We start from the raw sequence: 23697 nt of genomic DNA, 5'->3' as shown, positions 1-23697 counted from the left end.
TTTAGCCAGGATTATCTATGGGAATATAGGTTTTGGACTATGCTTTGGAACCTAGTGGACTTATCAGTGGGTACGAAAGTGAATATAGTGGCTGTTCCTCCACCAGAATTTATCAGTAGCCAGTAGTTTAAAAAGAAGTACTGGGGCCCAGTGGGATCATTCTAGACCCATGGTTGACTACATAAGGCACATTACAGCAGATATGACTGTTATGAAATCATGAGTTTATTGGCTGTGCCATCACTGATACTCTTGGGTAATATCAGTGCTATTTGAAATCACTCTTCATATTCATCACTATTCATATTTCAAAAGAAGGGGATGGGTGAGGTTGCTGCCTGACTTGGTTGTAAATGATTAATGACTTAAATGTAAAAAGATATGACAAAACAAAAAATAGTATAGGAAAATTCAGATCACCTTTATAATCCAGTTATAAATATCACTTCAAAGTAATTTAAAAGGCAAAATATATGGGGTATTTAATAAACTTCTAAAGATTAAGTATGCATAGTTGCATATGCACAATCAACATTATCAACAAATTCAAATGATGGGAAAAGCTTAAGAAGAATTAAATTCAACCTAGATAATCAGGGGTTTGTGCCAACCCTTTTGCAAATCTAAAATGTTCCATAACAAGTTATGGAACCTTATGAGTATAAAATGATTCTGTCACAAGAATCCTAAATAAATTTAAAATGTGTATACATGGCCCACAAGCAAGTCTATTCTTGAGTGTCTGGGGAAACTTACGGCTGAGCACCAGGGATGCTTAGAAGTTCAAGAAGAGTGTGGTCCCTGTTTAGTTAGTGGTGCATAGCAACTGTGGTGCAGGAGGCAGTCAGAAGGCCCTCTTTCTGTTAATGGTTATATTTTTATAAAGAGATATATATTACCTGGAGTCATTAATATTAATTTGGTAGACTTGAGGAATTGGTAAAGGGCTTGCTGCACACACATGGGGACCTGAGTTCAATCCCTAGCTCACAATTAGAAGTCAGGTATAGCGGTGTTTGCCTGTAACCCTAGTGCTCAGAATGCACAGGCTTCCCGTCTAAACAAAATGAATGAAATATGGGATCATTGAGAGACCCTGCCTCAAAAACACGATGGAAAGTGATCAAGGAAGACGCCCAATGCCAAGTGTGTGCACGCACTTGTGCATACACATATACATATACACACAGTAATTTTTAAAATATTTTTGAGTGTTAAATTTTAGTTTTGTTTTTGCAGACGTCATAACTGAAGGTCGTTAAATGGAAAGTCTCCTGTTTGTTGATGGGCAGCTCCAAAGTGAGACCAACCTTTACACAGTCAGGGGCCTCAGTAACTGTTCACTTGTTACAATAGAGAGAGTTTTACATGAAGATGAAGTTTACATTCACCTTTCATGTGTGCTTGATGGATTTCGGTTGGAAGTTGCCGAGTTTATCTTCAGGCATTATCAATTTCAAACATTTAAATGCCTTCTAATTGTTTTTAACTTAACAGGGATTTCTTCACGGGAGTACATGTAAGTAGGGGGGGGGGGGGGAACCCAGAAAAGCCAAGCAAAGGAAATGAAGAGGATCCAAACCACCTCTCACTCCGTAGCTTTTAACGTGTACACTGTGGCCAGCAACATGCGCCAGTACAGTGTAGGAATCCTGTATTACATCCATTAACTTAAAAATAACTCTAAGATCATGATTTGAGCAACAACAACAACAAAAAAAGGAAAGCTTGGAGACAATAAAAGTTGAGTGGGAATAAACATGTTCCATTTTATACATTTGCCTTTATGTGCCAACTGACACTTAGGCTGCCTTTTACAAGTCTTTGAGCATGTAATTTGAAATTTTGATAAAATCACTGGTAGTTTTTGTTGAGCTGTTCTGTGGTTGGACTTACTGGTTAGTCCGCCATTCAGGATGTCAAATATTAAGAACAAGGAAAGCAGATTTTCTCTCTGGCCTGCTTCAGGTATATGGAAATGGTAGGCTGCTCACTGACGTTTTCAACTTCACTATATGAATGGTATTTAACAAACCACAAAGTAATTGCCAATAATAACATCATTATTTCATGGAACAGCTATGCATGGCTCTGAGTCATCGTTTTTCCTCCTCAAAATAAGTAGGTTGTTTTTTATTGTTATTGTTTTGTTTTGTTTTATTGTTCGTTCATTCTTTCTTTTAAAGTTAGGTCTAAATTCTCGACCTTGGCCCTTTTTCTGCTTTGGATTATTTTTTTCTATCTGTCATTATGTTTCTTTAAGAAACGTATTTTAAAAAAATTTAAGGGAAGGAACAAAGCTAGCAAAGAAACAGATGTGTCCCATATAAAATATGCAATAAATCTTGTCCCACAAATTCTTTGCTCTGAACTTTCTGACAGAAACTGTCAAATATCCACTTTAATTCAGGTATAAAATGTTCACTCCGTGTCATGGCGCCAACTGCCATATGCCAGAATAAAGTTAGTGACCCGCCATAAAAACAGCAGCATAAGCACCTTTGAAACCCTACGAGTCATCGTGGGTGAGAACGACCCATATAAATCCATGGGGAATTAATCTGGGCTTTGCTACTATCCTGCTGGGCATTTACAATGAGCTCCTACTCCGGCACAGCAGCAGTAGTAATACTTTTTAAAAGGAGAGAGAAAATAAGGAGAGCAGTGTGTCCCTTAATGAGCCTGTGCGGGGGAGGGGCTGCCAGATCCGAGGCAGCAGCTTCTCCTTCCCCTCCCCCAGCTCTGGAATCCCTTGAAGAGGTGGGCCCCAGCCTGGGTTGAACATGTGGGGTTCCCCTTCAGCTCGCCCAGCCTGGCTCAGCAGATCACGTGAAACCAATCTCCCCCAAGTGCAATCATAGAAATGACTTCAGCTTCATAAATCATCCTTATCATCCATCCTGCAGAAGGAGGCGACGGTGTGTGTTTTCTCCAGAAAAAATATTTCAGACCTATGATTTCATGAGCTATCTCTAAACCACCACCACCTTCCCCCCCACCACACACACACACACACACACACACACACACACACACACACACACACACACACACACACACACACACACACGAAATCACCTTAATGGCGGTTGCTCAGCTACCTCCAGGCTCCTGCCTTAAAGAAGGTAGCTGGAGCTTATCCAATCTACCTAATATTGCAACTTTTCTTGTCTCCGAGTTTGAGAGAGCCCCATTCCCAAAGGGTGAGGCAGGGGGGTTGTCCTACACCCAGGGACCTCACGATCCATTATAAGAATTTAAGGAACTTCATCTCTCTCTCTCTCTCTCTCTCTCTCTCTCTCTCTCTCTCTCTCTCTCTCTCTCTCCATTAAAGGATGCTTTCTTTACATTTCCCAGATATCAAATAATTAAACATATAAAATAGCTTGCTTTGTGGGATTAAGACCTATTTTAGCACTTGTAGACATCCAAAACATTTTTGTCTACAACACAGAAATGTTAAGACTAAGGGCAAAGAGATGGATTATTTCCAAACTAAATCCAAACATCAATCTGCATTCATTGTAGTTGATGATATTTTAATAATCCTGCCTAAACATTTTTCCAATAAGGTCTCACTGAAGAAATACTTCCAGAAAATTTTTTTGATATGCTATCTCATGAGTTTCTAAAACATTCTTTTATTTTATTAGGTTTCCATAGCTAATTTGAATGAAAATGAAATTTTCCCTAATTATTTTTCAATAATGTTAAACTTAAATATGAATTATTCATTTAAAAGTTGACGTTAGCATATTAGGAGAAAACGCATTATGGAGTTAATATGATCTCATACATATGAACAATCACCAATAGTAACTTACAGATAATTACATTCATGAAACTGGGTTAATATCATTAGGGGCCACTACTTTAAGAACTGCTCCTGTGCTATTTTTATTCTCATGGTTAATGTCTTAATGTTCTATTATGAGGACTTCTTATTGTAAAACCTGGAAAAAAGAATGCCTAAAAAAACTACTACTTTAGCTTTTATTCTTGTTGGATCTGTTTTCAAAACATTGCCATAACCCAGTTTTTAGCCATTGCTGTGCAGATTTTTCTCATCAAAGCCTTCTTTGAGAGTGGATGGAGTTGTCTGAAGGTGACTCTGAAAGCCTGGAGTGGCATTAAGCTCACCATCAGTGCTTTCCCACCAGCACTTATAAACAGTATGGTCACCTTTTACACTGTTTCTTTGTTTCCGTTTACTGGCTCCACTTGTGATCATCTGAGCAAACACACTGCCTGTGTGTTTTCTGCTGGCAGAACAAATCAAATGTGCTTGAATGTTTAAAAATAAAAATGGCTCCCTTAGTATTTTGGGGATGTACCCCAATTTTGCCAGTATTTTCTCTTATTGGATATGCTGCCTGAACAACCCCTGCTCACCTTCATCACTCTTAGATATGAGTGACGTCACAACTAGGGAAGCTTTTCTAGGGTACCATTGCTAGTGGGCCCATTTCAATCCTTAATACGACAAATCCTTGTTCAAATGAAAGCAAAGTGAATTAGAGGATGTTTTGATCTTAAAGCAACAGTTAGTGTCAGGCAATTTGGGTTGTTTTATTAAGAGTTTCTGTGGCCTCTTGAATTTGGATTCCCAGGGAGACCTTGAATTGGACAGAGCTCTGTTCAAAGACTGGTTATGGCTAGAATACAGGTCTCTGTGGTTACTTGCAAGAAATTTTGGCAGCGCGCTAGCTGCTATGACTAAACATCTAAACAACTGTCTCTAGAAGGAGTGCTTCTATTATTTAACAAGATGCTTTAAGCAACAATGATAGCAAAGGTTTAGTGTAAATGAATCTAAATGAAAAGAAATATCCTTTGGAAGGGAGTAGATGCCCTGTTAGATTTTTCCTCTCTTGGTTTTTGATTAGTATTGATCTATCTTGAGTTACTAAAACGTCTTATCATGTATAACACCTTTTTAAAAATCTAGTTAACTCTTTATAATGCAATGAAAGCCATTGTTTTTGAGAATGGGAGGAAAGATCAAGCCCCCAGGGATTCATGCATTCAGGCAAGCACCTTACCTCTGAGCTATATCCCCAGCTAGAAATCATTCTTTATATTGGATACATGTCTAGACAATTCATAAAAACATGTAGAATGTTAGCTTTATAGAGACAGTAGGAATTCATATCCATGTGAATATGTAATATAAATAAAAGGGTTCAATGTGGGTAACTATCCACTTAAATTTAATTTGTGCACATTCTCATTTTTCAGTTATAACTTATTTCTCTGTTCAATTCTATAAAGATATGACAGTTTTGTGGCTTTTCTAGCCATGACCTATGAAGAATAACTGTGATGTAGTAAAGCTAGAGAGGCAGCAGAAAACAGATTCTTTTCATTCAAATGAGTTTTGGGACTTTAGACAGAACACTCCCTTTTGGGTGCACTCTACCCCTGCATCCAAACATTATCTTTCGTTTGTTTGTGTTTTTTTAAACTGTATTAAATGACATTAAATCAACTCACCTGGACGCCTTTGGGGGGGGGGTTTCCTCCGTGTAGTTTTTTGTGACCCTCCCCCCCCCCCTTTTTTTTTTTTTTTTTTTTTTTTTTTTTTTTTTTTCTTCCTTTCTCCTCTCTCTTCCAATTTTGTTTTTTGTTTGTTTTTTATTTTGTGTTAATTTTGGGGGTTCTCTAGGGTGCCATGTTCTAAAGGGAAACGGTGCTTCTTATTCAATGACATTAATTCATTACAAAAAGTTGACAAGCAAATGCTACATATAGCAAAGAACAGGTGGCACAAGTCAAGCTGGTTGAATGTGGTAGGCCAGGTGCAATGGCCAAGCACCTTGCCAATGCCTCTTAATTATTTTAACAACTGTCTAAAGTAGTTCTTATTGTTCCATTAAAAACAAAAGCAAAAACCAACCCTAACCCTTACCAATTTAAACAGCTTCTCCAAAGACAGAAGTTAGAAAGTTAAGGAACAGTTTGACATTTTAGCTCCACCACTGTCCATAGTATAGAAATGATCTTACATGCAGGGTTAAATGAACTGTTTAAATCCTTTAGCCATGTACCTGACATATCTTAGCACTCAGTGAGTTCTCAGAATAATCAGTGCTGACACATGAAAACTGATTATCCTGATCAGTTACATTAAGACTGCTTCCTCAACAATTGCTCAGTCATTGGTTGACCCTTCTTGGATGTCACTGGATGAAAGGGGATATGGAGCAGGTCATCACTTTATTACTAAAAAATCCAATAAATATTTGTTTAATTTCCTATCATTAACTTAATTCACTTTTGAACCATAGCACGAGGACTGACACTAGGTAATTTCTTAGGATTCTTGTAGCTCCAAAGTTCTCAAATGTAAGATTGTATTTTATCCAGTATATAAATAGACAAATTAAGAGACGAAGAATCAGAGCTGGGGAGAAGAACCCACGGGGAAAGCACTTACTGTGTAAGCATAAGGGCCTGAGTTCAAATCCTTAGGGCCCACAGAAAACCAGGTTGTGTACATCTGTAATCCCAGCATTCCTATAGCAAGAGAAGTAGCTTGCTTGTAGGCCAGCTAACCTGGTATACACAGCAGGAAACAGCAAAGATCCCATTTCCAGGTGGAAGGTAAGGACCCACACCTAAGGTTGTCCTCTAAACATGCAGGCTATGATGTAGAAATGCACACACACATATATACACATATTTAAAAAGATCTAAACGGTTTTTAAAAAGATATGAAGAACTAAGTGATAGCTCTAATAATATGAATAGTTATCTAAGCAGCTGTGAAATGCCCAAAGAACCCAAGTAGAATTGTTTCCCAATTTGCTTATAAGCTAATTGCTCAGTGTCAAGTGCTACAGTACTTCGAGATTAAAAGACAAATGTGATAGTAACTTTTGAAAGGGACTACGTTAAATCAGGAGAAAACATATTTAAACTGTTCTCACTGTACTCGCAAACCAGGTACAGGTTTCTGTTGGGTGCTTTGTAGTCGTTCTTCCAAATGCATGGAGTAGCAAATTACTGATTGCTACATTTACATTCTCAAATGTAAGCATGTGAGTTTAGAAGGTTGAAAGCAAAACAGACAGACCAGTTTTACAGGCCATGCCTTCCAGAAGAGATGCATTTGAATGGGTCCACACCAAGACAGGAGAGAGTTGCTAGAGGGAAAGACTGTCTCTTGGTAGAACTATATCAACAGCCTGTCTCTGAATGGCTACTGAGAGACTCATAACACTAAACCTCCTTAGCTTTTAAATTTCACAGCACAGAGGCTATTTGGTCCAACAGGATGGGAATGGTCATCTCAAAATTTGAGTTTCTCCCTGAAAGATGTGGGCATAGATTTCAGTATCCCGTAAAATGCCTATAAACATTCCAGAAAATGTGACTCTTCCTATTAGAAATGGGATGTACAGGCAGTACAAGGAAAAATGATTCAGGTGAATTATTCCCAAGGTATGAAAACATATCTTATAAATATGAGTATTGAGAAGTATAAGTAAAATATACGAGAAAAAATTTAACAAGAGGTATGTCACTTAATTAGTACTAATCAGTAAAGGTATGTATTGGCCCAGTCTGAGAAGGCATAGCACACAGAGATTCAAGAGCTGCCTGAAACTCAACCACCTGCCTCCCATTAGTGTTAATTAGCCCCTCTCTCTCACCGGATCATTCTAAAATTTTACCCCCATGGTCTGTTTTAAAGCATCAAGAGCCAGGAAATTCAGAGTGAAAGCTGAAATTCCAACTTGGAACTTTCTCTCTGATATATATTCTCCTATGGAAAATGTGTGGTCCAGTGTAGGTCCTTGATACCACCTAGCTACCATGTGAGAATTCTAATGAAAAACAAAACTCCTTGGGAAATAGTAGCGACATTGGCTAATGTTCTACATTATGAGTCAAAACCCTCCATCCCAGCTTAGATATCTAACACTAGCATGGATAAAGGAAATGTGGCATGTATACCCAAATTTACTGTTTTTCAAGTTATGATGATTAACTCCTTTTATCTGTACTTCTTTGCTTTATGACCCTAGAGCCCTCTTCAGAGGTGTCAGTTACAATGCCTTTTCCTCATTCTCTTTTGCCACAGATCTTGGTTTTCTAGTGTAAGGTGACATGAACATCAAACTACATCCCTCTTGACATCATGCCATCACAAAACCTCTCACCACTTTACAGAGAGCATGCTGGTCACCTTTACAATGAAGCATCTGGGTACCAGCAAATGAAAGTCCTGTGACAAACCAAAAATAACCAGAACTAGCCACAACTAGGAAAACTATAAGATAGGAAGACAAGAGAAAGTAGCCAAGCATACTGAGAGAGCCAGGCATGGTGATACACCCCTTGGGTCCCACAACTTTGGGGGACAAAGGCAGACAGATCTGTGTGAGTTTGAGGTCAGTGTGATTTACATAGAGAGTTCAGGCCAGCCAAAGTTACATAGCAAGACTCTGCCTCTAAATAGATGGATTGATGGATAGATGATGGATGGATAGATAGATAGATAGATAGATAGATAGATAGATAGATAGATAGATAGGTAGATAGATAAAATTTTAAAGAGGAGGGGAGTAAAATGTAAGAGCCCTCCATAACTCAGTGGTTCCAGAGGAAAGGCCAAGGCTTTTTCTATGTTGTTGTGTTGCTTTTTACTGGATAAGCGCATAAAAGGTGATTTCCTAAGAAATGAAAAATGGCAGGCATGTTCACATCACAATGGATGCCTGGTGAACCAGAGCATGCTTCCCTTGTTTCCTCTGTAACCTTGCCCAACTCCTCCACCTGTAGTGCTATAATAAAATCAGCTTCTTTACTGTGTGTCCTGTGGGTTTATGCCAACCACACCAGGTCCATAAACCATGGTATATTAAAGTGTAATAGACTGTGTAAAGAATTCTTGGAAGATCTTCCAACCGCTATCCCTTCCCCTCACTCCACATTTTACAACTTCTCTATGAGTATTCGTAAATATGACTTTATTATGTTTAGAATAGAGTCCTCAGACTCTCTGCACAGTCTTCTTCACCTACACACATCATACAAATGCTTGAGATTAAAAGTTCAAAGACTTGGGTATATTTACATGCTATCGGTCTTAGTTTGGATATTTTCTGAATGTCCAATCTTATTTATAGAATCACCCCTTTATCAAAACTAAGCATAGAAAAAATATAGTGTATTTTGAAAACTCATAGGCTAGTGTTACTTGTACTTGTGAAAACAGTCCAAAATTTGGACTCCAAATGAAAGCAGCATATATTTGGTAGAAAATACTGTACTCTGGCATTTAGGTGCTGCTTTACTCCTATTATTTTGTTGCAAACAAATGAGAGGAGGAGAGAGAGAGAGAGAGAGAGAGAGAGAGAGAGAGAGAGAGAGAGAGAGGTTTGTATTATGCTTCCAAGAAAGATACTACAGATATACATAGTCCCCTGGTGAAGGGGAAAGGGACAAGATCTCTCAAGCAAATTGGGAGCATGGGGGAAGGGAGAGGAAGTTAGGAGGAAGAGGAGGGGAGAGGTGGGCATGAGGGAGCAGGAAGATTGAGACAGGAAAAGGATAGAGGAGAGCAAGAAAAGAGATACCCTAATAGAGAGAGCCATTATAGGTTTTAAGAGAATTCTGGCATTAGGAAATGTCCAGAGACCTACAAGGATGACCCCAACTAACAATTTAAGCAATAGGGGAGAGGGTACCTTAAATGCCCTCCCCTGATAATGACAATGATGACTACCTTATATGCCATCTTACAGCCTTCATCTAGTAGCTGATAGAAGCAGAAACAGACACCCACAGCTAAACACTGAGCTGAACTCCTGGAATCCAGTTGCAGACAGGGAAGAGTGATGAGCAAAGGGGTCAAGACCTGCTGGAGAAACCCACAGAAACTGCTGACCTGAACAAGGGGGAGCTCATGTACCCCAGTCTGATAGCTGGGGAACTAGCATAGTACCCACCCAGACCCCCTGAATGTGGTGTTAGTTGAGAGGACTGGGCAGTCTATGGGGTCTCTGGTAGTGGGTCAGTATTTATCCCTAGTATATGAATGGACTTTGGAATCCCATCCCACATAGAAGGATATTCCCTCAACCTGGGCCCTGCTCCAAATGATGTGACAGACTTTGAAGACTTCCCATGGAAAACCTCACCCTCCCTAGGGAGCAGAAAGGGGATGGGATGGGTGTTGGTGAGAGGAACAGGGGAGGAGGGGAGAGGGAGGGAACTGGAATTGACATGTAAAACAAGCTTATTACAAATTTAAATAAGAAAAAATTATAAAAAAAAGAAAAGAAAAAAGAAAGACACTGCTGTCTGTAGGAAGAGACAGTGCCCAAGGACTCTGTTCTATTAATGTGGAAAGATGGATAAATGAACAGCTGCCACTCTCAAGAAGCAAAGTGGGGTAGGAAAGGCAGACTGGCAGCTGATGACCTCAGAATGTGCTGCTTACCATTCCATATACATGGTTCCACTGGAGATCTCAGAAAGACCAGTTCTGCACCATGGGAGGAGGCCTAGGGGCTTAATCAAGCAGGAAAATTTTGAGCTTGATTTCTGAAGGGGAAAAATATTTTGGCAGTGGAGTTTGGATGGGGAAGGTAAGGGATAAAGATGCATTCCAAATAAGAAGTAGCCACTTGCTACTATACCAGATAATGTTGAAGTCCAGTATGGCAGGTGCATTGGGCAAGAGTAGGGTGAAAAGAGCATGGTCATAAAGGCTTAGTGTGCGAGGCAAAAGTGCTTCATCCTGTACTAGAGTCCTGTGTGTGAGACATAGAGAGAGACAGGGACAGAGAGACCACTAAGCAGAATGATGGCATAATTGTCCTTTTAAGATGGCAATTCTAAAAGTTGTATAAGGAACTTTTACTCTAAGGCACTTACTTTAAAAAGAGAGAGAGAAAACAGACTCCTGTCATTTTTTTGTGTGATATATGAGAGAAGGTTCAATTTATGAAGCTGGATAGCACAAAATTCTATGGTCATTAAGTTGGAAAATGTTTAGATTGATCCTAAGCACATATTGCCTTGCCTCTACCCTCTCGACTCCCAGGTATTTGTAAAACAGTAAGTCTCTTTCTCTCTTGAAGATTAAATAAGAACAGAATGGGATGTCAAAGCGTAAACATGATGGGAGGGATCAGGACTTCATTGTTCAATAGGAAAATTTTGGCATTTGCCATAGAACATACTTGATCTACCCTTAAATAATGATAAGCAAATTTCTCATCTACGAAAGTCTGTTGTAGATATTATATCCTAAAAGAAAAATACTTTTCTGAAATGTAATTGCAATGCCCAATTCAAGGAGACATGGGATGCATTTAAACAAATAGAATATCTGGGGCAACTCTGCCTTACTGGAGACCAACACTGCCATATTCCCAACTGCATCTGCTCACTTGCCTCTTTCTGTAACAGGTAATTTTTTTGCAATATTTTGTATTTTTCTTTGTTATTGCATCTGTTATGGTTATCTGTGGCCAGGGATCTTTTAGATTTATATTTAGGTTTTGGTGTGTTTGTGTGTGCGTGTGCGTGCGTGCGTGCGTGCGTGAGTGCGTGCGTGCGTGCGTGCGTGTGTGTGTGTGTGTGTGTGTGTGTGTGTGTGTGTATGAGAGAGAGAGCGAGAGAGAGAGTACTCATGGAGGCCAGAAGAGAGCATCATATCCCCTAAATCTGGAGTTACAGGCAGTTGTGAGCCATTGGACCTGGGTGCTAGGAACTGAACACTGCAAGAAGATGAGTCTGAACTTCTGAGCCATCGCTCCAGCTCCATGAGTGTTCTTTGGTGTTACCAATGCAATTGTTTAGGATCCCATAAACTTTGTCTATATAAGACTGAAAATGTGTGTGTCTGTCTGCTCCACCAACTGACCATTTCATCATCTCCTTTTATTCACGCTTCTCTGTTTCTCGAGATGCAATCAGGCCATTTAATAACACTCCAGTGGCATCTGGGTGATCAAGAGAAAGAAAGAGTCCCTCACTTCACAGTTAAACCTAGGAATGATGCAGTTTGATGAGGGAAGCATGTCAAAGCACAAGATAGAAGTTAGAGATCTTGCACCAAATAATTATCCCATTAGCCAATGCAAAGGGAATACTACAAAGGAAATTAAAAGTGCTACTCCAGTGACCATACAACTATTAATGACCTAGACAGAAAATCATACCAGCTGAATTGAATCTTCCATTCTTTGAATGCTCAGGGAGGTGATATGGCTACAGAAGAAAAGTTTAAGGCAAGAAACTAAACTAGCAAATAGTGTTATCAAGGCTACAGCATATTACCCAGCAGTTCTAGCTTAGGGTCATTGCAGAAAGTGGTTACATATAAAAAACCAGCCATCCAATGTAGATGAAAAGGCTTCTGATTGGAAGAAAATGTCCTGGAGGATTTTCATAGCTACAGAGTAGAAGTCAGACTTGGTTTCAGGACACAGGCTGACTCACCAGGGACTAACGCAGCTGGTGACTTTTGCTATTTTTCTATTATGAACATCCTAAGACCCTTAAGGATACTAATTCTACTCTGTTTGTGCTCCATAAATGGAACAAGAACGCCTGGCTGACAGCACATCTGTTTTCAACATGGTTTACTGGATATGCTAAGCCCACTGTTGAGACTGCTCAGAAGGAGAGGGGGGGAAGATTCCACTCAAAATGCCATTGCTCATTGACAAGACATCTGGTGGGCCAGGGGCTCTATTTGAGTTGGACAATGAGATTACAGTTTTCCTGCAGAAATAACAGCTATGCTGCAGCCTGTGGATCACGGAACAGGTTTGACTTTTAAGTCTTGCTTAATAAACTCATTTTATAATGCTACGCCTGACACACATACTGATTTCCTTTGGTGAATATGGGCAAGGTAGAGTGAAAAACATTCTAGAAAAGACTCGCCATTCTGGATTTATTGAAAAAGCATTTGTGATTCATGGGAGGAGCTCACAAATCTCAACACTACCAAGAGTTTGGAGGATGTTGATTTCTACCCCTATGTTTGACTTTGAGAGGTTCCAGTCTTTGTGGGCAGTAGTGGGAAATGTAGTGCAGACAGAAAAAAGAATTAGAATTAGAGTCACGTCTAAAGATGGGATTCAATTTTTATAATCTCAAGCAACAGATGAGTTGCTTTCTTGTGGATAAGCAAAGAAAGTGGTTTTGTAATCAACTGGTACAGATGTTTGATCGTTATTGAAATAGCATCAAAGCTCCTGCCCAGGAGTCGTACCACCTACAGTGAGTGGCCTGAGCCCTTCCACATCACCCTTCGTCAAGAAACTGCCCCACAAATAAGCCCAATCTAATGAAGGCAGTTCTTCAACTGAGGTTCCTCTTCCAAGGTGACTCTAGTTCTTGTCAAGTTAACAAAAATGGACCAGCATAGCTATGCATGAGCCTGGCACAATTGTAGATGACAGTGTCAGATTGCAGCATCCAAAGCTTAGACACCCCTGGTCGTATAGCCTTGATAAGAAGTTTGGAAGATAGAAGTGATGTGAAGCAAATCTTCTCATTGGTGGAATTCTGATTCTTTTAAATTGCCTTTATTGTTTTTTAAATAACTGGCTTTATTCCTGATTTGGAAAATAATTATATTTAACTTCCTGCCTACTTTTATTTATTTTTCTTTTTTTTTCATATTTTGTTTTAATTTTTCCTGCCTACTTTTAAAAAGTGTCTTGTAAACAAGAGCCAGAAGCAAGGTGGGGGTACATATTATCTTCTGATGCTAGCTGTCAGCCCTTCCACTTACCCAAGAAACCTGTCTACCCTATCCCTACTGTAATGCCACAATTTAAATTGTGATGGGAGAAACTAAACTTATAAAAACACTGAAATGACATTCTTGTGACTTTGCCTAAGATTAAGTACATTCCATACGTAGATCCAAGAACAATACTTAAAGTTGTAGGCTAAGGAAGATTTTCACAAGGCTCATTATTATCAATATATTATGCCCTGTGTTTTGAACTTAGTACCAGCATATAGATATTCCAGCTTTGACCGTCTAGACTAATTCAGTAACTCACTTCCACAGGCTCCTTTTGTGGGCACCATCTGTGCTCTGAAAATCTCCTGCTACCACTTACCAAAAAATTGCCCACAGTGTGCCCTACCTATTTTGTCAGGGTTACCCACCTTTCTTCCCTAACTGAAGTGAAAGTTGTGTGGAGATGCAGCTCTACTTTCCAGTAGATCCTGAGCACCCAGTATGGGCTCTGGCCCATGGAACCTACGAACAAACTCAACCTAGTTCATGATGCCGATAGCTACTTCAGGCTGGTGTCACTGGTTGCCAAGGAAGCTATACTACCCAGCTTTCGTCTCTCTGAAATGTGGAAGATTCCATAATAAGAAAGGCCACCTACCATGGAGCAGAGCTTTCCTATCTCCTTGTCATTTTCCATTCACCTACCCACACCAGGACTCCAGTTCTTACACTTGGCCCAAAATTGCTTCATTTGTTAATAATAGTAGAATTTTAGTGTCTGAGTCCATGAATCCCATCTTCACATGTTTTCTTCCTAAGCAATGTATTTGAATTTGGCTGAAATGGAGCATTTGGTAACTTAAAAATGTATCAATGGCACTGCCAGAATGTCACTCTTGGTGGTAGTAAATATGTTAGGCTGGTCGAGAATCTCCATCACAGTGTGTCCTTTTCTGTCTGTACAAAGCCCCGTAGCATAAGAAGCATGAAAGCCTTTAGTTCTTATCACTTTCTTTAAAACCCTGTCTTTCAAACTCTCAGAAACTCTGCAGAGTTCATTGCCTCTCAATAGAACCTGTTTTGCATTTTCACAAGTTGTTTCTTTTCAAATCACCATTTTGGAGTATCGCAGAAGGTCTTACCTGCTGGTTTATTCAGTTTGGATATACTATTTCTTGCCACTAAACTCAAATGTAATGACAACTTGGCCATAGCTGACTTGCTACATCATGGACATGGCCAACTGGAAACTATCCGGTGACAGAACAGCATAGGAATTTTTCCTTCTACTTGGCCATGCACGTGGTTTAAAATCATTTAGCATGAAAAAAAAATCATTAGTTTGTTTCACATTTGAGGGAAACTTAGAGCCTGAGAGATTCAGGTTACTTCTCAGCATCTGATTCGTAGAGAATCAGAGTAATGCACTCAAATGTCTATCAGGACTCTCTGGGAAAGTCGTATAGCAAAGGAGGGCCACAGTGCTACTTAGCTCTCCTAAAATGATGCACTCGTCAAAGCCAGACCATTCAATATTGTTGCAGTTTTATAACTTGAAATATATATAGTGATGACATACCATGTATCCCAAAATATTTAGCATATATATATATAGTCTAAATATTCAGTTGTTTGCTTAGGGGATCCAGTATCTCTCCTTTTAAGTATCTTGTGACCAATATATACACTGATGTATATAAACTCAATTCCACATTTAGACCTACAGCAGAAAGCAACAGTGAAGTCACTATTCTCAAGGAGCTTACATTATAGTGTGTTGTTATAGGCAGATGTAGTACTAAAGGAATAGTCTCGTCTGTTGGGTAGATGGAGGCAATGGGTGAGGAAGTGAAGCAACAAGGAAGATACTATGAGAGAGGACTTGGGGATGAGAGGTGGCAATGGATGTTGGTGAGACCACTCAGAGACGGTGGCATTTGAACTAAGACCTGAATGCAGTGAGGGAAACAGCTATATAGAGTCTGGGCATGATGTTCCGGGGAAGAGGAAGAAACCACAGGGGCATAGAGTCTCAGAGGCACACAACCATTGTGCTCAAACCTCGTCTGCACACAGAAATGAACATGGGAAAGAAAGGGTGGTGTCTCCAAGGAGCCAGGGCCTCCTAGTGCATTACGAACACTTTGTAAATTCTGTCAAGGGTGATATCAGGGAATGGGGGTAACTTGAACTGCCATTTCTAAATGTGTGACAAAGAAAATGAGAACAGAGTGTTAATAAATGCTGTCATGGAGGGAGCATGTGTTGTATACTAAGCCCTGTACCTGCATTCACTCATTTAACCTTGACAGTAATTACTGTGGCTGCTCTTGGAGGACAGATGAGGCAATGATTAAGCATTTGGGCATGAGTAACTTTTCCATAGTCACACAAAAGTGGCAGACCCAATTTTTTTTTTTTTTTTTTTTTTTTGGTTGTTGTTGTTGTTGTTTTTTGAGACAGGGTTTCTCTGTAGCTTTGGAGGCTATCTTGGAACTAGCTCTTTAAGACCAGGCAGGTCTCAGACCCAAGTTTTATACAATGCTAATATTGTAAATCCTTTAATACCCTGCATGGAGTATCTCAATAGAGATCATTACCATTGACACTTTGTTCATTCATTTAAAGTCATCTTAGGTCTACCATGTATTATGCTATGGCCTACTTATTTTTTTTCTGGGTATTTTAAAAGATTGAGGGTCATTTTCATACCTGATGATATCATCTCCAAAGTAGAAATTTTTGTAAAATACCCAAAATGAAATCTCTTTATTAGATAATCCCAAAGCACAGACTCTTTGTCTGTTGATTCAGAATTGTATCTCTGTGTCATTAATTTCCATAATGATCTAACATGTACAAAATGTTGATCTGAGTCAAACATCCATAGAGTTTCCCGGACTGACAATGAACTTGTGAATAGGAGGAATACTGTGCAAGGATTCTCATGCTTGCTCTTGAATTCCAGCAGAGTTGCTGCAGACACAACTGTATTATGTTTGGGGGTGAGAGAGAACACAATAGGCATATGGTAAAGATCATGGGGAGGCCAGCTATAGCTCGAGCAACCACATCTATCAGAACTTTTCCAATTTATGTATGTTTCCAGGTATAATTATTATCATTCCCTTTCACTCCCAAGGGTGTTCCAGACAAAACAGAGTTATTTGACTGTGGCTAGCTACAGCCATGCTCAAGAAGGCAATGTCTTTGAATATGATCTCCAGGCATGTGACTCGAATGCACTCTTGAATTCCTGTAATAATGGATGGGTGTGATCAAAGCTATATGATTACACGAGGGATATTATGTAAGAAAATAGCTTAATCATAATCATTTCTCTCCCACAGCTAAAAAGGAACATAAAATGGAAGAAAGTCACTTGGAGAATGCACAGAAAAGGTAAGTAGCTCTGATTTGGGCTCAGTTCTTTCTGACTAGACATCCTCTATTTTTATTATCATAAAGAATATGCCCATTGCTTGCAGCCATCTTCTCTAGAACCCTACCTGAATGAAACTCTGGAACCGTGAAGCACTACCTCCTCATCTCATCCCTTCCCCCACAAGGCCTGCCTGGGTGGCATTGCTCTACTTCCTGCCTCTCTGTAGAGTCTTGTGCCGTTTGACTGCTTATGACGAACTTATCTCACTTGCCTTGTGTTCCAGCAGCCAGCCCCTTGGCCTTGCCTGTTGAGACATCCATGAACAGTAAGCTAGAAATGACACCCCTCCCATCATATATGTCACGATCCTGTTCTGTCCACGTGCCTCTCCTTCTTGCTCTGTTCCTGAATCACCTCATGGAAGTCGGGAAGAGAGCTGACTGTCTTTCACCATCATAACTAGGTTGGACCACTTCCATAAATAACTAGGAGAGTGACTTCAGTTTCTTTGCTCAGATAGTGGAGGGTTTTATAGACAAGGGGCAGGTGGAAAGAGGGATTCCCTTCTGTGTACAAAAACTGTCACAAATCAGAAGAGATCCTAGGGTTCTTTCTTTGAGCCTAGCCCCTATTCCTGACTCCTACTTCTTTCAGTAGACATCAGAAGGTAGCTGTCACCTGGCAGAACCCAGGACCGCTCTATTCCAATCCCTGGGGGAAGGTTCTTTTTGTTAGTTCACCATAGTTGTCCTCCAGTTGCACCTTGCTTGTAGAAGGGATATATTGAGTCTTTCGGGAAAGAGGACTGAGATACATTTGACTGTTAAATATTCTGAAAGTTCCTGATAAGCAAATGAGGGAATAAGGGTAGGAAGTAGCATCTTAGGAAAAAAAAAAATAAGCTTTACCAAATAGATAAAAGAATTTCCTAGTTATGAATTAAGAACACATAAACTAGGAATGAGTGCTTTCCCTTCACTCTAGCCACAATTCTGAAAAACCCAGAGACAGGTGCCAACATTTATTCCTGCTTCCTGCTATAATCTGCCAACAAAATTAAGATGCCGATGAAAGCAAAATGAAGGCCAGTCTTGTAGTTTTCTAAGTGTAGACATGTTCTTGAATCATGAGCATCATCCTATCATGATAATTGTTGAAAACTGAGACAATTACACGGTTGTGTTTTTAGATTTTGGCTCCCCTGTATTGGACTTATCCCTACATTACGCTTTCTTTCCTTGGTGTGCAAAATTAGTGTCGGAGACGTTCAGCACTCAGAGAAGAGACTATCAACCAGGGCAGGCTGGTATCAGGCCAAGCAGCAATTCAGCTTCCGGGGTGCTCGTCAAGTTTCTAATCCCTTTTCAAGGCTTTGCTGAAGGGCAAGGGGCCCACCTTAGAGAGGCCTGGGCTGCTGCTGTGCATTAGGCATGCTAAGAGGAGTCATAACTTCTGGTTGTCAGCATTTTCCGTGACTTTGTGGTGAAGGTAGTCTAGCTTTCATGTCATACTTGAAATATGTTAGATCTCATCTTCAATGTAGAAACCACGGTTGTTTGCTTGCACTCTTTAAGGAGGCTGTGGTCAGTGTCGCAATATTCGTGTGAGACTTAGTAAATTCTTATGTTTTATTCTCAAGAGAAACAATTTACTCTGAGGCCAAGGGATATTTGCTTTTCCTAAGCAGTTTCTGAAAGCACGCATGAGAAAACAGTAAGGGGATGTGTTCCGCTCTGGTTCTACAGTAAATGTAGAGCAGTTTGGAGCAGTTTGCTTAGCTCTGGGCTCTTTGATAGAATCATTGTCTGTCCTTACCCCAAAAAAAAAAAAAAAAAAAAAAAAAAAAAGTTTGGATAAATTAAAGATACCAGACAAGGAAATGTAAAGAGAATCAGGGACTAGTTGAAAGTGAGGTTAAATACCTTGGTATAAAACAAAACATGATTAGAAATTATCTTTTTATTTTAAGTAGAATGCTATTTGGGAGTTATGTGCTGAGAACTGGACATTTCAAAAAGCACAGAATCCTCTGTCTGCTGCTCTGTCTGCTGTCCATTGGAGACAATTGACCTGTCAATTAAATGTCAATGATTTTTCTTGTCCAAATTTCAAGTTTTTGGTGCAGTATTTTGTGAATCAAAACTGAATTTTTGTGACGGACATTTTGACTGGTTAGGGCAGTAGCCTGGACATTACAGACAGTGGTGAATTCTGAGATTTTTCTGAAATAGAAGGGGAACTTTGCAGTCAAATGAGTCCCTCCTCAGAACGGCTGGGTCTGTCAGCGTTGCAGTGCTGTCATCAAAGCATGTCCTGGACTCTCCTTGGTTCTTCTGAACAGAGTCCTATGCTGCCTGTGTTCCCAAAACACGTAGGGAAAACATGCAGAAATGCAGTGTGTCTTTTAATTTTCAACCCCTCTGACAGAGGCAAGCAGGGCTTCCCAAACAACCCCACCACCAACACCATGCACACACTCTCTCTCTCTCTCTCTCTCTCTCTCTCTCTCTCTCACACACACACACACACACACACACACACACACACACACACACACGGAGAGAGGTTGTGAGGACAGAATTGGTGAAAAAGAAAGCCCTAGGCCACTGACATGCTTGTGATAAACGTCAGACGCACTGTCACTTCTGACTCTGCACCAATGTCTAGCGTGTCCAGATGTGAACTCCAGATAATGTGGAGGTATTGGAGTGACGGAGGAATCACGGCAGCCAGTCCTGTGTGCTCATCACTACATCCTTCCATGGAACAGGAAGCGACTGTGTTACTCTGGCTACAAAGTGAAATATTTTCTCTCCTGTGTTTGTGTCCATACAGATCTGTGTCTGTATAGAAAGTGAACATAAGGAAACAGGAAACATGATGGTGTGCCCTCCTGGGGTGATCCATGTGTGACACATGAGTCTGAAGGAGAAATGGGAAGTGATGGTCTTGTTGGGTAGTTGCCTGTGTCAGTAACCGTGAGCAACTGAAAGGGGAGAACAGGACATGTACCTCACAGGGAGTTGGGAGCCTGAATAGAGACCCAGCTCTGCCAGTGGATGAGGTCATTCTGTCTTCCCATGCCTCCATTGTCTGTTCTGAAGAATGAGACTACTGGAAATGTTAGCCTGCCCAGTCTCTCTAGTCCATAGCTTGCCTCTACTGGTTATATAATTCTCTGCATATCCTCACATTACAATGTAAATTCCATGCTGAATGAAATAATGGTATATGAGGTAGAGCACTCTCTTGGTTTTATCAGTATTTTGACAGCTGTAGGTATGGGTGTTATGTCTGGGGTAAGAGTAGACTTTGCTACTTTCTTTGATTACTGGTTTTGCTCCAAAATATGTGTGTTTGGAATTATCAAAAAGTCTCTTTAGAGATTACTGCCATCATTGCCTTCCTCCACTTACATACTTCTAGTCTTTTAATAACTAGGGGCCAAATTCCCCGGCCAGTAGTTTTAATTTGCATTAAAAACAGATTTGTTATTTACAGAAGCACAGAGAATTTATGAGATTTAGAGCAGCAGCTCCAGCTTGGATCTCACCTAATCGTAGCCATGGAATCAATTAACAGTTCATCTGTGAAATGTGATAAAATCTTATGAGATACATATTGCCCAATAACTGAGAAGGAGATGAAAGTATACTCCATACTAGTCACAGGGCTTCAGGGTTTTACAATTGCCACTGAATAGAGTCCCATTAGAAACTCAGTATTCAGGATGGCCACAAAAAAACACTATGCCTGAGCAGATGATAGAGCATTGAGTAATAAACCTGGCTGGCCCGTTCCTGCTTTGATTAGTTTCCAACACCCTTGAAAGGGGGCTGTTTAAGAGTTCTTGCTCTTGGCAAATGAGCCTGTGAAGCCTGGGGTGGGTGAGGGCAAGGGGGGAAAGACTGAGTTCAGAGCTGTAAATTGCTGCAAGCTAGTGCCTCCATGAAGGACTGCTTGGGAGGCCCAGTCAGGCTAGTGGGCAGTGTGCCTTCACAGGGCAGGTCACAGCATTATCTAAGAGCCTAACCTTAGAAAAACCTGAACTCCTTCCTACCCTGACTGGAGATTGTCTCCTCTTCTAGCCCTTGCTAGGCTCACAAGTATGTCTGGTTTCGTAGGTTGGTGGTTTATATACTTGTATCATGGTCAGGTGTTAAGATGGAGCACTTTTAAAGGCCACATAGTATAACTTTTTTATTCTACACTTGAGAAAATGAAAGTGAAATGCCAAGTGATGGAGTCAAGAACCAGAGCATGCCAGAGTATAGAGGGGACAGAAGCTTCCCAGTTTTCCATGTTCCCAATTGACCGTCTACCTGACTATTATTGGAGCAGGCAATATGTCACAGTGTGACATGTAGTCTTTACAGAATGAAGATCAGAAAATTACATTAACTTAAGATGGGGAACAAACTTAAGCTTAAAGTTATGTAACCCTGAATTGTGCTGTTCTTCAGTTCACACAGATAAGATGTACATAGTAGTTTTCCCAATCATAGTGATTATTTGCAGATCTACACAGACTTCCTGAGGTTTGGGGTGCTCTTCAGTAACTATGAGTTCTGACACCTGTATTATGGAATGGTCATGAGGGAAGCTTCCAACAGTATCCCTTTTCTACTGGGTTTTGGTGTTGACAGTTACTTATCCTATCCATGTTTCCCCCTACCTCCTACAGTTTTGAAACAACAGTGGGATATTTTGGAATGAAGCCAAAGACTGGAGAGAAGGAGATCACCCCCAGCTATGTGTTTATGGTGTGGTTTGAGTTCTGCAGTGACTTCAAGACAATCTGGAAACGGGAGAGTAAGAACATATCTAAAGAAAGGTAAGGTTGGATGAGGCATGCATGCCTCCTGAGCAGTCCATCTTTTCAAGCCTTCTAAAACATGCCTGTTCGTGTGTCAGTGCTTCCTTTTGCATCAAGTCCACATCCAAGAAGGGTGCTTGCCTTCAGAAATTCAGGGAAAGCTTGCTACCCCCATGGCAAGATACACTCACATGATCTGATAAGCTCCTTTCTCTTAACCCCTTCCAATTACTAGCTAGTAAATGAAAGGCGAGTTGTGCTAATTTGCAACAGATTGCTTCTCTGTGTATTTTCATGTTGGCCCAAGCTAAATGAGGCAGCTTTGCTGTGGCAGACAGTACAGACAAATAAAAGTGAATGCTTTTCCCATTAATATACTGCATTTGCATCAAAGGGAAATCTCCCCAGCTCAGGCCACACTTCACACAGTGTTGAAGCCCCACACTGGATTTACAGCATCACTTCTGACTCCCTGTATCCTGCTGAGGACATCAAACTGCATGCCGCTCGGCCTCCTTGCAGTCTCTTGATTTTATTACTTGGGAGTAAAAAAAAAAAAAAAAAAAATCAGCTCTGAACACAGGCTGTGTGTGTGAGAGAGAGAGAGACTCTAGCGCTGTTTATCAGAAAGCATTTCTGTTTGAGTGTGGCATCTAGCCTACTGTGGTTCCATGAAGGCTGTCTCTAACTCACGAGGAACAGGTATGAGGCTGTTATTCAAGATGGCAGGGAAAGAAGCAGAAGGTTCTCTAGAGTGAGAGAGACTCCACAATTAGTGTATTTGTTCTCTAATTTGCAAAAAAAAAGTCACATCTGAGAGTATTTATTATATGAAGACAATGTACATTAATATGTGTTTTGCCTTACGCTGCTCTTTGTAAGTTGAAGATTTAGAGAATTTGACTCAAGGTATTTTCTCAAGGATTTTTTTTAAAGAGACACCCCATTTTTTTCCCCCTCAGGGAAGTCAAAACTCCTTTTTTTTTTTTTTTTTTAAATCTGAGGCCAGTTGTGAATGACCACACCTATTATTCTAGCATATAGGAGTCTAGAGAAGAAAATGGCCTTGGATATAAAGTGTGTTCCAGGCAAACCTGGGGTACAACATGAGACCATGCCTTAAAACAAGGAAATATTTATCTGCACATCTTCCCAGCATTACCCCTTCAGGAAAGCAGGAGATAAAACTGAGTGTATTCAACCAAGGCCAGTACAATCAAACCCAGTATTCAACCAAACCCAGTACAGGAGACCAAAGCAAAAGGATAGTGAATTTGTGTAAAAGCTGAGAACTCATGATGCAGATAAAGTTGAGACAGACCTACAACATAGCAAGGAAGCATGGTTGACACATAACTGCATTTCATAGTGACACGATCATTTTCAGCGTTTCCCTGAACAGGTACTCTAACTAGATCATCGTGCCATGTATACATAGAGTACACAAAGAAGTCTTAGAAAAAAAGATGAACAACTGGATGTCAAGAATTTAAAAAATTATAGGACATGGTCAAGAAAGTAGCTTGTTGATCATATTATGAAAAAGAAATCCTGAAAAATGTACCCAAATTTGCATTCTCACCCTAGGTAATGTAACCTAAATTAGCTTCCATGGAATCAAGTCTTCTTGAGACTAGAAGAGTGAAGTTCCTCTTCTTGATCTAATGGTGACTACCGGTTCATTGCCGAGTCACTCCATCTCCACAGTCTCACCAGGTCGCACCTGGCAGGGAGTTCTGAACATGCAGACTTTGCTTGCGAATTTTTTACTCA

The 23697-nt window shown here is 40.3% G+C and overlaps 1 protein-coding gene across 3 annotated transcripts in view; it reads left to right on the top strand.

The window, feature by feature from the left end:
- Positions 1-23697, top strand: part of Fmn1 (formin 1) — a 281305-nt gene that overhangs the window by 242338 nt on the left and 15270 nt on the right. For all 3 annotated transcript variants that reach the window (XM_051183776.1, XM_051183777.1, XM_051183775.1), the window contains 2 exons: positions 17074-17125; positions 21793-21942. In XM_051183776.1, coding sequence (XP_051039733.1) covers positions 17074-17125; positions 21793-21942 — 202 coding nt within the window. The remainder of the gene's footprint in view (positions 1-17073; positions 17126-21792; positions 21943-23697) is intronic.

The sequence above is a fragment of the Phodopus roborovskii genome, unplaced genomic scaffold (assembly GCF_943737965.1).
Source record: "Phodopus roborovskii unplaced genomic scaffold, PHOROB, whole genome shotgun sequence".
NCBI lineage: Eukaryota > Metazoa > Chordata > Mammalia > Rodentia > Cricetidae > Phodopus > Phodopus roborovskii.
This window is presented reverse-complemented; position numbering and strand designations above follow the sequence as displayed.